The sequence below is a fragment of the Borostomias antarcticus genome (genome assembly GCF_949987555.1).
Source record: "Borostomias antarcticus genome assembly, chromosome: 24".
Taxonomy (NCBI): domain Eukaryota; kingdom Metazoa; phylum Chordata; class Actinopteri; order Stomiiformes; family Stomiidae; genus Borostomias; species Borostomias antarcticus.
In genome coordinates this window covers 15,211,558-15,226,007 of record NC_140257.1, presented here as the reverse complement: position 1 = coordinate 15,226,007, position 14,450 = coordinate 15,211,558, and the positions used below count along the sequence as shown (strand labels likewise).

Below are 14,450 nucleotides of genomic sequence, written 5' to 3'. Positions count from 1 at the left end.
ATCACAACCATCATAATGGATTAAAAGGTCCAGCTATTGTTAACTAATCGAATGTCCAGTTCATTTAAGGCCTTACTGTCATCTTATTTCAACCTGTTAAGTGCGTTACCAGGTTTGACGTCGCGTCTCTCCATGATGGCGCTGCTGCTGGAGCAGGGGGCGACGGGGCGGCCTGGAGCGCCCGCGCTGGACACGCGCTCCCTGGGCAGAGTGGCGCTGCCCGCTTCCCCGGGGGTCCCTGCGCCCCCACCGCCGGGGCCCTCGCCCCCGCCCCGGGAGCCGTAGGGGATCCGGGAGGGCGAGGAGGGCATGGAACGAGCGATCGGGGGGGACATGGACCCCGGCAGGCCGTGGAGGGCCCCGCGGCCGGGGGTCTGCAGCGCGTGGGCGGGGCTCTGGTTCCCGTACAGGATCTCCCTGGAGGTCTGTGGAGACCAGGAGGAATGACAGCAGATGAAACAGCGTGGGTCTCAGACTAACGCCTGGCTCCCTGTATACTACATACTCCACAGTACACACTATGGATCAGGTGGAGGTTCTGTAGATGAGATTAAACATTAATCAAGATTCGAGATTCTTTTATTGTCATTCTTAGTGTACTTGCACACATACAAAACAAAATACTCTTCCTCCCAGCCCAGAGCAGTGCAACAATAAATATAAAACTATCTACTCATAAGTATCTAAAAAGTCCCTAAGCTATTTAAAAACAGAAGACATACAGTACATAAAATCAGTCACTCAGTGATAAAAAATAAAGTTTGGTTCAAGATGGCGGGCATGTTTGTTGGCGGGAGTCATAGTCTGTTTATGATCCTGAGGCTGTTTGGTGTTCTGCTTGTTTTGGCAGGGATGCTCCTGTACTGCACCTCTTCCCAGATGGGAGGAGGGAGAACAGACAGGGGGGGGGTGGGAGGGGGAGGGGGGGGTGGAGGTCCTTGATAATACCAGAGGCTCTGAGAGTGCAGTGTTGATGGTAGATATCCGGCAGAGTTTAATTGAATTGAAACCTTTATTTATTAAACAAAGACAATCGAGAGCGAGTGAATGTGTGTGTGAGTGGGTGAATGAGAGGCCTGTGTGTGTGAGTGGGTGAATGAGAGGCCTGTGTGTGTGAAGCGCTTTGGATCAAAGCGCTATGTAAGCGCAGTCCGTTCACTATTCCCCTATACCAGGAATAAGGATCTCTCTTTTGAGGCCGGTGTGCATTTCTGCTTGGCTGAGTGAGATGTTTGAGATAAAAACACCTTTCATCAGCCCTGCACCCCCCTTGATAACACGGCCAAGGATGTTATCATCAGGCCCCTGTCGCCTTGCGTATCCCGACACCGGCTAGAGAACCAACTGACTGGAAAAAGGGGAAGTGTAAGATACTGATTAAAAAGACTTCTATGAAGATAAGCCAGAAAATTGGGTGATTGTGCCTCCAGCGCCCTGAAGAGGGGGAAAAAGATCGTGGCCGACCCCTCCCACCCTGGTCATAAACTCCCCTCCTCACGGCAGGAGGCCGCGGTCCAAATCAAATCAAATCAAACTTTATTTGTATAGCGCATTTCATACACAGAGGCAACACAAGCGCTTTACAGAGAGCAATGGAGGGTCAATCAGGACCAAAACCTCAAGGCACAAAAACAGTTTCTTGTTAACTGCAGCTGGCCTGGTGAGCGAGGCATGAGACCTCCACTGACACCGTCTAGTTTGTACATTTGTGTAGATTGTATTGTATAGTTATTGCACTTTGTACTGTCCTATCTTGTCTTGCACTGTTTAACGTCATGCACCAACAGACCGAGGCAAATTCCTCGCAGGCGTGAACCTACTTGGCGAAAATAAACCTGATTCTGATTCTGCAGGTTTGTGCCACAAAATTTCAGCAGTTTTACTGCTGAAAACACACTTTGTTGGACTGACTCTCCCAAACCTGTCAAGTTGTTTTGGGAATGAGAAACGACGGGCCGGCTCGGCGTCTGTTTTGATAACGTGCTTCAAACCAGACTGTGAGAACAGGCAGACCGGGTTGGTGCTGAACAGTACGTTAACAACTCTGTCACAACCTGTCTTTACAGCCCGCTCATGCTTACGTGTGCAGACCCAATGTGTGTTTTTGTGCTCGTATGTGTGTGTGCGTGTGTGTGTGTGTGCGTGTGTGTGTGTGTGTGCGTGTGTGCGTGTGTGCGTGTGTGCGTGTGTGCGTGATAGTTAATACAGTGTGTGACAAACCCGCAACAACACCATTGACTAATAATTCCCCCTGATCTTCATCTTCGTCTGCCTTTCAGACTGTCACAACAACAACAACAACAACAACAACAACAACTCACGACTGAGGATGTCTCCCACCCTTCACAGTCACTGAAAGACGGCCCCCGACACGATTTACAGCCAACTGTCATATATCCAAACAGCTGACTCTGACTGTATTTCTGAATGACTGAATTTCTGGAAGAGATCGATACAGGTGACTAGTCTCCACGTCGGGGGGGGCGGGGCGGAGGGGGTGGGCAGGGGGCTGGTTATTTCTCACTTCCTCCATAGTCCTCCGGCAGAAACCTGTACGTTCAGCAGCTACAGTATGCTGGACTGGGGGTGTGGTCGAACGTGACACCTTCGAGGTGGTTTGCGCTGCGCGAGGGAGGGAAGGGGCGTGGCCTCCCTGGTTCTCAGCGGGCGGGGGTTGGGGGGTGGGGAGGGGAGGGGAGGGGGGGGTTTCGTCATCCTTCAAGATCGGACGCGTCGCGTTCCAACCGCCCGGAGCTGAGATCTCAATCTTTCCTAAATCATCTCTGAACATTAAATGAGTCTGACTTGACTTGACTGAACCCTGCATAGATCTGCTGATTCATAACGGTAATGGGAGTCTAATCTGACTGGGCGCCGAAGGCGTTGCCGCAGTGATTATACAGCGAGGCGTTGTCGCACAGCGCCCCACGGTACGCCAATCCTTCGGCCTGATACAGTCTTCCCCAATCCCTAATCCACGCTGGGGTCTGGGGGCTAGGGGGGCGGGCGTTAGTACCGTAGCCGTTTCTCAACAGACGAGCAACCGGCCTCGCCAAAGCCCCGGGTCCCCGAAGAGACCGCCGAAGTGTCGACGTGGTCAGATACTGGACCGTAACAGCCCCCGCCTTAAGGATTATCTCCCTCTCCCCCCCCCCCCCCCCCCCCCCCCACCCTCCCAGTGATATCTGTGATAGACAGAGTCTGGTCTCTAGGGGGGCAGATACCGCTGCTGACATGAAAACCCCCAAATCCCCGCAGGTCTCCTCCCACCGGCTCCCGGACGCTTCCGTACCCCTCTCCGCCCCCCTCCCCCCCTCGCTGCTGCTGAAAATACCAAACAGGAGCGGAGCGACGCCGTCTGAGATAAGAGAGGAAAACTCGAGTCGTGTTCTCCGAGTCGAGCTGGAGGAGGATGGTTCCTCGAGGCGTGGTGCGCCGGTACGAGGCGGTAACTCCGGCGTGGAACCAGCCGGCTGGTGTGTGAGTGGCGCCGGGTGGAAGATCCCCTCCTCCCCCCGTGAGAACGTGGTACAGCGTGGAACGTGGAGAGTACGGGAGCGGTGGATGATCTAACAGAAGGGTTCCTGGGGTCAAAGAGCACGACTCGGTTCCTCGACCCGGCTCCTTCAATCTTCCGGAACAGGGGGGGGGCGACGAAGGAATAATAATAATAATAATAATAATAATAACATTCATTTATATAGCGCCTTTCATAAAACCCAAGGTCGCTTTACATAGGGGCAGAACAGACAAGAGACAAACATGGTAGACAGAGACACATTAAGAAACGGAAGCTAGAGGTCAAAGGCCATGTTAAAGAGGTGAGTTTTAAGGGGTTTCTTGAAGCAGTCCAGAGTTGGGGCGTTCTACAGGGAGGGACGAGGGAAAATCAAAAACGTCTGAGATGGACGTCCAGAGGTCGGCCTCGTTGACCCTGCAGATCCTACGGGGCTCAAGAGCGATCGGTCTCCCGGTCCCCGGTGACTCTGCGTCAGCTGAACGGGGAGGCAGGGGGGGCATTAGGACCGCTCGGAGGGATAAGACCAGACGCCCACGGCCCGCTTAGCTATAGGTTAAGGCCAGCTTCGACAGCCCGGCCTCGGAGGCATCTGCGGCAGATGGGATTCTGGGATACGCGAGGCCGGCGCGTGTGATCCCCCCAGACGGTCGCTGGGAGGGATTTAACCGAGGCCCCCCGGTTGCCTCGGGAGACAGACGGTGAGTAAGCACCGAGGTCCTCGTCCGTCGGCGTGTCCCTCGACGGCGTGTTACTCACTCGACTGCGGGGTTTAAACGGTTTGAGAACAGCTAGAGCGCTAACACCGGAGCTTAACTGGTGACTGGATGGCTGTGCTCCCGTCAGCAGTCATTGCCTCCCGTTGTGCCCTCGAGCAAGGCACCTGACCGCTAAGTTAGCGCGTGAATTCCACGGGCGTCGGTCACGCTGGTCGTGCTCGACTCAACCGGAGCAGACGTCAAGTTTTAACACAGTATTTAACAAATGACGACACTTCATTTGAAGGGGTGCCACACTGTCACGACACTGTCATAACCATGACATGACACATGAAGGAATGTGATGATATGGAAATAAGTTAGCGCGTTTGCGTGAGCGCGCACCGGAAAAGCCTCGATCGTCGTGCGCCCGCGCGAAAGCGATCGCGTTAAATTTTATCTGCCGCACGCTCGAAAATAACGGTCGCATGCGTAACCGTTGTGGCCGCAGGCTCGAAAAAGTGCCGTGTCAGTCTTATGCACACCCCTTCAAATACAGTGTTGCCCAAGGCTCTGAGTCGTGGCGTTGTCGTGGGGGGGGTGGGGGGGTTGTGTGTGTGGGTGGGGGGGGGGGAGTCTACTCACCCTGCCGTCGGCCTTGGTGGGCGGGGCAGAGTGGCGGTTGAAGGCGTGGGCGGGGTCTCTGTGGTACACCTTCAGACAGGACTGGGACGTGATGTTCCTGGTGGAGACACGACATGCGCAATGTTAGACAGTAGGTGATGTGCGTGTGTGGGAAGGAGGGGAGGGGGAGGGGAGGTTGGGGAGGGGGAGGGGAGGTTGGGGGGGGGGGAGGGGAGAGGAGATTGAGGGGGGGGGGGGGGGGTTGGAGGAGAGACACTCAAACACCGCCGACAGAGCCAAGCTGTAAAAGCCCGTCGTTGGTTAGTGGAGGGAACCCTTGTTGGGTTACAGGGGAACGGTGATCGGTTAACAGGAAGCTGCCTGTTTCAACACGCAGGCTTTTTCAATCCATTCTTCTCTCGTGTGAAACCGCGTAGCTTGCAGGGGCCTTGACTACAACACCCGTTAACCCCCTGGATCGGGGCGGCGGCGTCCGGCGCCGTGGCGGAAACCCAGCCCACCTGACGTCGGAGAGTTCGTGGTAGACGTTCCTGGCGTGGTCCCTGATGTAGACGGCGGCACCGGGAGACGCCAGCATCGTCATGGTGAGCTGCTGGGGGAAGGCGCTGACGAACAGCGCCCTGACGGCGTCGGCGCCGCTGATCTCGCCGGGCAGACGCACCTGCCGGGTCTCCTCGCCGTACTGCAGGAACAGCACACCTGCAGGACACGGGGAGAGAGAGAGAGAGAGAGAGAGAGAGAGAGAGAGAGAGAGAGAGAGGCAGTGATGTTACTAAGAGAGAGAGAGAGGGGGGGGGGCAGTGAGGTTACTAAGAGAGATAGATAGAGAGAGAGAGAGAGAGAGGCAGTGATGTTACTAAGAGAGAGAGAGAGAGAGAGAGAGGGGGGTGGAGGACAGTGATGTTACTAAGAGAGAGATAGAGAGAGAGAGAGAGAGAGAGAGAGACAGAGAGAGAGAGGACAGTAAGGTTACCAGGAAAGAGAGAGAGAGATGTGAGGGAAAGACTGACTAAAACTAAATCAAAATTTGCTGTCAAAATTAACAGACAGACAGACAGACAGAGTTGACAGACAGACCAATGCCAAACACGCCAATGGCGGCACATGTACAGTAGACAGGAGCAGCCGGGTTTCGAACCTCAGACCCTACGATCATTGGACGACCCGCTCTACCTCCGGAGCCACAGGCACAAGCCGCCGGCAGACAGAGTTAACAGAGTTGACGCAGACAGACAGACAGGGTTAACAGAGTTGACACAGACAGACAGGCGGAGTTAACAGAGTTGACAAACAGATAGACAGGCGGAGTTAACAGAGTTGACAGACAGACAGGCAGAGTTAACAGAGTTGACACACAGACAGGCGGAGTTAACAGAGTTGACACACAGACAGGCAGAGTTAACAGAGTTGACACACAGACAGGCAGGCGGAGTTAACAGGGTTGACAGACAGACAGGCAGAGTTGACACACAGACAGGCAGAGTTAACAGAGTTGACACACAGACAGACAAGACAGGGTTAACAGAGTTGACACAGATAGACAGGCGGAGTTAACAGAGTTGACAGACAGACAGGCAGGCAGAGTTAACAGAGTTGACAGACAGACAGAGTTGACACAGATAGACAGGCGGAGTTAACAGAGTTGACAGACAGATAGACAGGCGGAGTTAACAGAGTTGACACACAGATAGACAGGCGGAGTTAACAGAGTTGACACAGACAGACAGACACAGACAGACAGGCAGAGTTAACAGAGTTGACACAGACAGACATGCAGAGTTAACAGAGTTGACACAGAGACAGGCAGGCGGAGTTAACAGAGTTGACAGACAGACAGAGTTGACACACAGCCAGGCAGGCAGGCAGGGGGCGTCGGGGGCGTACTCAGCGAGCTGTCCCTGGTCTGGCTGGCGGAGCGGACCAGGGGGAGGCTGGCCCGGGCTCGGCAGCCCCGGGTGAAGGCGGCGGCGGGCGGAGCGTCTCCCTCAGACATGGTCTCCAGGGACTCTGCAGAGAGGTTGTCCAGCTGCTCTCCTACACCCAGGACCCCTGCGCCCGGTGGGGGGCTCGCCGACGACTGCGGGCTCCTGACCTGGAGCACCAGGGTGGGGAGAGGAGGGGAGGAGTCAACACTCAGTCTACAGACCAGGTACAACCTGCCGCAAGCACACCTGGAATGGAATGTGTGGTTAATCTTCCTCCAGTGCACACACACACACACACACACACTCACACACACACACACACACACACACACACACTCTGACACACACCCACTCACACACATGCACTCACACATACTGTACATACACACACACTCTCTCTCTCACACACACACACACACACACACACACACACACACACACACTCACACAAACATGCACTCACACACACACACACACACACACACACACACACACACACACACACTCTGACACACACACCCACTCACACACATGCACTCACACATACATACACACACACTCTCTCACACACACACTCTGACACACACACTCACACTCACTCATGCACTCGCACACACACACTGATGTATCTGCCACAGGGCACCTAGGTTTCCAATTTAATAAAATAACAACAAATAAACTGTCTGGGCAAACTAAAAGATATGATGCAGCAGTTAAATGCGCTTTGGCTGAGAGAAAGTTTATTCAGTCAAGAAACCCACAACTATCAGTTCAGCTTTATTTAAAATCCACCCACACCCCCATCAAATGACAGGCTGATGAATTCGACTTGCTTTCGGGGCACAATCACTGTTGTAGCATGCTCTTTCTTGACATGTGTACGCACACGCACACGCACGCACACACACGCACACACACACACACACACACGCACACACACTGAGTCATGCTTTTTTCACTTGGAGGTTGGCAGTTAACTGGCTGCTCTAGACAGGCGTGGAAAAACAGCCTGGAGCCAGAGACCCTACTGATTTACCTCCCCCCCCCCCCCCCCCCACCCACTCACCCCCCCCCCCCCCCCCCCCCCCCCCCCCCCCCCCCCCCCCACACCACACACACACACACACCCACAGGTTCAGTCTCCTCATACACACACACACACACAGGTTTCAGTCTCCTCATACACACACACACACACACACAGGTTTAGTCTCCTCATTTAGTCTCCTCATACACACACACACACACACAGGTTTAGTCTCCTCATACACACACACACACACACTTCAAATTTAGTCTCCTTATACACACACACACACACACAGATTTATTATCCTCATACACACACACACACGCAAATGTAGTCTTCTCACACACACACACACACACACACACACACACACACACACACACACACTCTCAAAGTTAGCCTCCCACACACTGTCTCCCGTCTCGGGCTGGAACCCTGCGCTCGTCTCCTCGGTGCGACGCTCTGCTTCCGACAGGACAGAGAGATGAGATCTATTCATAGAGTACAACACGCTGGACTTGAAGCTCCAGCCTCATGAGCTTCTGACTTGACTATCACAGGATGAAGGTAGTTTAGACAAACCAGTCCACTGTCAACAACACGGACTTGTCTGGATCTAGTGGACTATGGCACAACAAATAGAGAAAAGTCCCAAAAATAAAGTTGGCTTATAGGCCACACAGCAGTGGACTCTCTCTGCGTTTGACCCATCCAAACTACAGTAGGAGCAGTAGTCAGCCTACAGTAGGGGAGAGTGGGGTCAAGTGTAACACGGGGTCAATTGTAACACCTCATTTCACCCAATCAGAAACAAGCTATTGTTCTGTAACTTACTCTGCACATGCTCAGTTAAGTCCTCTGCCTGCCTGGAAGAAATCAGCTCATTTTGTAATGATCTTCAGATTTATGACAAAAAGTCTGTTTGAGGTAAGAAAGTTACTTTTAAAATGTTCTGTATTTTTTTAACTACTGCCCTGAGTTTTTATTCCAATTAACCTAAAGTCATATCATTTTGATGGCTATTTTGTTAGCTATCAGTCAATATGACTATTAGCAATATTTATTGCTAGCTCCTGCTACCACAAGGAGGTTTTGTCAGGCTGACAGCCGTGGGGTCAATTGTAACAGGCTTTCAGCTATTAACAGCTTTCAGCCTATGATCCCCAGACGGCTGCTCTCCCTCCTGGACTAACAGTAGGCTAACAGTAGGCTTACAGTAGGCTAACAGTAGTCTAACAGTAGGCTAACAGTAGGCCAACAGTAGGCTAACAGTAGGCTAACAGTAGGCTTACAGTAATCTAACAGTAGGCTAACAGTAGGCTAACAGTAGGCTAACAGTAGACTAACAGTAGACTAACAGTAGGCTAACAGTAGGCTAACAGTAGGCTACTGCCCGCCCAGATGATTGTTTATCATCCTTCTTAAGGATCGAAAACATCCCAAATGAAATCGTCGATGTAGATTCTCTCAATTCTTTCAGACAGGCCTACTGCAATGCTCAGCGTTTCCTTCATCTCCTGCGTTTCAAAGAATGCACCGGACCTACGCCTCCCATCCAGTAGGCTAGCGTGCGGTAATTATGGGTGTCGGGTCGCCCTCCGAAAACACCTGAGTGAGGAACAGGTGACAGGAGGCCGACGCCACGTGAGTTACAGATTGTGGTGCAGAATATGGACAGTGGGGCTCGTGCTGGAGGTGGAGTATGAGCTGAAGATGAAAGAGACACACCACGACCGTCTGTGTGGAACAGGCTCGCAGACAGACGGCGCTCAGATGGCCTACGATAAAAGCCAGTGTTACCGTGTACTTACACTGCCATTACATTGTCAGTAATTACAGTGTGTTCTCACACGCGGCTCCATTGTGCCGAGTGTGGAACTGCACGCTGTCGGCTGTCATAGTTTTTGCCACAGCTTCTTACAAAGAACCCCCGTAAACCACTGCACACCTCGATAAAGTCTCTTTGAAACAATCTCGCCGTTTGTTAAAAACGGCAAAAGCACCAACGCAGGATTCAGCCAGTCCAGAGGTGAGTGAGAGCGGGTGAAAGCGTTTAACCCATCCAATATGGCGTCCATGTGTCGGTCTGCCCCGTGTCTACCGTCTGTAGCATACCCCTTCAACATCAGCTAACGCTCAAACAAGGTTCGCCCATTACCCAGGGTGCAGTGGAGGGCAGCAGCGAGGCGGTATGGATGAAAGGATATCCCAGGCCGGATCACGCCAGGCATGAGATTGCTCCAATGCCGCTCTTTGATCTTTTCCTAATGGCAGACAGACGGGTGGGCCGGGAGGGACCCTTAAGGTCGTCTGTCTGTCCGTGACGCCAGGTCTTTGAAGGCGAGTGGCGACGGTTGCAAATCCCTAGTCTGATACAGATACTAGTATTAAAAACACTGGGGGGTGACAGGTGGAGGGCGAGGTGCGGTCGCTATGCACTCTTACTGGTATGTGTTCATTGCAACTGGTCAGGGGGAGTTGGCTCAGCTGGTTCAGTCTGGAGTTGGAGTCAGGGTTGGTGGAATGTGAAGACTGGACACCCAGCCAACTGGGAATTGTAGTCTATGTGCAGGAGGACTGGGACTAACTATCCTCGGAGTGGAGCACCACCCGAATCCTGGAGCAGTAGGGGCAGCCGATAGCCTTTTAATTAGGCTCCTATCAATTAACCCTTTTAATTAGGCTCCTATCAATTAACCTAACTAGGTCTGCATCTGGACCAAAACAAAGCTGCAGCAGGAGGGCAAATGTTGTTTAGGCTACATTAAAACAAAACAGAAAGTAAACCAAATTACATCAGATAAAAATCAGAGACAACATAGTTGGTAACACCAGCATAGCCTACAGTATATCTTATCTTAGTATCTATTATCGGGGATAGCTTATAGCCTACACAATAGAAGCGCAACAGGTATGATAGCCTATCGAACAAACATTCACAATAATAGGCTATAGCCGATGCGTATGAGTCTGCATGCAGTGTGTGTCCCACAACTAGTTTGTGTCCCACAACGCGCTTACCTGGACAAGGAATACTGTAAATGTCCAATCCGATTCGGTCAGTCCAAAACAGTGAGTTTTTGCAACTGTTTTAAGTCTTGGTAAACAATCCGCGATATGCGCGCTCGGATCCGTGCACCCGCGGACTAATTCACTTCTCTTTCGCAACTGTTCTCTCTCTGCGAGCTCTCCGGGAGGACTGACATGAGAAACACCCCCAGCTCTCCAGATATCTGCTGGATTTACCTGTCAGACTTGCAGAGCAGCGAGCAGTCCGAGTTTATTTTGCGGCATGTCATCGAGTAGACTAGCATCAATGCAGAGACAGAGCAGTCGGCCCCGTGTCTATTTTTATACAGCCGGTCACAATAACAAGAAGTTAAAGGTGAAATAAAAGATTTCGATGTAGACCAGGATAATCATTTAAAAAACATAAATTAATATTAATAATAATAATTACAACAACAACAATAATAATAATAATAATAATAATAATACCTGTAGGCTACATCCACAGAGCTTTTAGAAAGGTGCAGAATAAAATAGGCCTATTGCCACCCGTCAAACCTATTGATTATTAATTTATCATTTAAACCACTTGATTTATATTTCCTATAACTATTCCCAAGATATTACATTGGACCAGCCACAAATGCCCCCCCCCCACAACTGTAGCCTAAGGTAGCCTTTTGTCTGTCTGTGTTGTGGGCTACGATTTTCCAAATCCCTGCTCTTACAATTTGTTTTAAATGACTAGTTAGGCTATATTTTGCCAACACTAACATTTTTGTGGTTTAGTTCGTTTTCGGAGTGAACCTTAAAGGCACATTTTACAAAACCACAAACAAAACAAACCCCACCTTTAACTCCCTTTTCAGGCTGTGACTAGTCTCCCACATCCAGACCTATAGTATCTACAGCATCTCCACGCTCCGTTTACGCTGTGTCAGCGCTGGGGAAGGGTCTGGCTGGACTCCTTACCATTCAGGGAAGGGGGTGGGGGACCCTGTATTTATTTAACCCAATCACAATGGTCTTGGGCGGAGCGGTTGCTAGGTTGTTGTCGTTTCAGACAGGCAGGCAGAGTTAACAGAGTTGACAGACAGACAGAGTTGACACACAGATAGACAGGCAGAGTTAACAGAGTTGACACACAGACAGGCAGAGTTAACGTCACAATGTCTGAATCTGATTGGGCCGGGAAAATCTTCCCCCGCCACTGATTGGGGCGCTAATAAACGAATGGCGAGGCTGATCCCTACATCCGGTGAGTCGGGCGCGGACTGACCTGGTCCCGGAGGTGCTCGTGGCGGCCCATGATGACGGCGGCGTGGTGGGGGTACTTCTGCCTCAGGTGATCCAGGAACACCTCCTTCCTCCGGGCCGCGTCGCCCGGCTGCATGGCCTGGCCGTCGGCGGCGTCCCGGGCCCCGCTGACGGTGTAGCGCCGGGGGGCGGGGCCAGGGGAGCGCGGGGGCAGCTCTGATAGGCTGGCGTGGGACAGGGCCGGACGCTGCTGCTGCCTCTGGACTCGCCCCGGGTCCTCCGCTGAGGACGAGGACGGTCTGGGGAGCTCTGAGACGGGGGAGCAGAGGACGACAGGACAGGAGGAGGAGGAGGAGGGTAGGGGAGGAGAGGAGTACAGGGGAGGAGAGGAGGAGTACATGGGAGGGGAGGGGAGAGGGGCACAGGGGAGGAGAAGATCACAGAAAGAGAGGAGAAATTAAGCGCTGGCTTCTCAGAAAAGTGCCAGTGGACATGGACATGTACGGTATCTCTCAGGTGCCAGTGGACATGGACATGTACGGTATCTCTCAGGCCTGAGGTTGACACACTACTAAGTGCAAATTCAGTGTTGAAGTTTCACAACATAGCTTTTGAAATTGCTCCAGGATTATTGATGATTAGGCATGATTCAGCCTATAAACCCACTGTGGTCACAGTTAAGTTGGTCTCAATGCTTTGCATTTGTGAGATGGTAAACTGAATGAATAAGTTGATAATGTCACACTACTGGTTCATATTTAAACAAGAGTTAGAGTCTCTCTGTGGGCCTTATCTCCAGGACTGTCGTCAAAAGAGCATTCCCTGCATCCCATAATGAATCCCTGTCTCCCCCCTACCAGACACTCCCACCCTACCAGACACTCCCCCCTACCAGACACTCCCCCCCTACCAGACACTCCCCCCCTACCAGACACTCCCACCCTACCAGACACTCCCCCCCTACCAGACACTCCCACCCTACCAGACACTCCCCCCCTACCAGACACTCCCCCCTACCAGACACTCCCCCCTACCAGACACTCCCCCCTACCAGACACTCCCCCCTACCAGACACTCCCACCCTACCAGACACTCCCAGACACTCCCACCCTACCAGACACTCCCCCCCTACCAGACACTCCCCCCTACCAGACACTCCCCCCTACCAGACACTCCCCCCTACCAGACACTCCCCCCTACCAGACACTCCCACCCTACCAGACACTCCCAGACACTCCCACCCTACCAGACACTCCCCCCCTACCAGACACTCCCCCCTACCAGACACTCCCACCCTACCAGACACTCCCCCCCTACCAGACACTCCCCCCTACCAGACACTCCCCCCTACCAGACACTCCCCCCTACCAGACACTCCCCCCTACCAGACACTCCCACCCTACCAGACACTCCCAGACACTCCCACCCTACTTTTTTCTCAGAAATTCTGACTTTAATCTCAGAAATTCTGACTTTAATCTCAGAAGTTATTTCTGACTTTTTTCTCAGAAATTCAGACTTTTAAATCAGAAATTCTGAGTTTTTTTCTCAGAAATTCTGACTTTAATCTAAGAAATTCTGACTTTTTTCTCAGAACTTATTTCTGACTTTTTTCTCAGAAATTCTGACTTTTTTCTCAGAAATTCTGACTTTAATCTCAGAAATTCTGACTTTAATCTCAGAAGTTATTTCTGACTTTAAAGTCAGAAATTCTGAGTTTTTTTCTCAGAAATTCTGACTTTAATCTCAGAAGTTATTTCTGACTTTTTTCTCAGAAATTCTGACTTTAAAGTCAGAAGCTTAAAAAAATAATAAACTCAGTTGTTGGCCCTAATGCTCTTCCGTAGCATCCTGTCAGGTAGGAAATGTCGAAATGTCTATCAACATGTCCTACATGACAGGATGCGCTACCGATGAATTAAACCCTAATATAATGGGTGGTAGGTCATCCTGAGAAGGTAGATCAACTTTTCAAAACACCGGTATTTACACTAGGAGCGAGTTTAACCGATCAGCTCGGTTACGCATACAGAGATCGCTGTTTGGCTGAACAGTCTGTCGTTTGACAAAATAATTAACATGCTTTGAATGCCTCGGACGCTCCAGTCGGGCAGAAGAACCCAAACTGGCGTCTCGGTCATGACGATTGATGGCGTCCACATTGTTGTGTCGCGTTTTGAACAACTCCGGGCTGCAGCACCGGCGAGTCCCACCGCACGGCTCCGCGCTGACATTTGAAGTTAATCCCGGAGGCGTGTTTATAATGAGGGACGTGTTGATTGACCAGAAAATGACTTTTAAAATACTGTTGGGAGACTGCAGGGGGTTTGGAGTGCTGCATTAGCAAAGTCGTGGGATCCTTCGCTGCA

General features: G+C 51.7%; 1 protein-coding gene across 1 annotated transcript in view; it reads right to left on the bottom strand.

Annotated features, from left to right (window-relative positions):
• The window catches only part of LOC311325590 (sickle tail protein homolog), a gene marked incomplete at its 3' end in the record, with an annotated part of 54,022 nt that extends 43,056 nt beyond the window's left edge, over positions 1–10,966 (bottom strand). Inside the window, exons 1-5 of the mRNA XM_084458311.1 lie at positions 10,837–10,966; positions 6,745–6,952; positions 5,361–5,559; positions 4,861–4,957; positions 110–425 (exon numbers count right to left, since the gene is read on the bottom strand). Coding sequence (XP_084314437.1) covers positions 110–425; positions 4,861–4,957; positions 5,361–5,559; positions 6,745–6,853 — 721 coding nt within the window. The 5' untranslated portion in view covers positions 6,854–6,952; positions 10,837–10,966. The remainder of the gene's footprint in view (positions 1–109; positions 426–4,860; positions 4,958–5,360; positions 5,560–6,744; positions 6,953–10,836) is intronic.
• Positions 10,967–14,450: the final 3,484 nt, after the last annotated feature.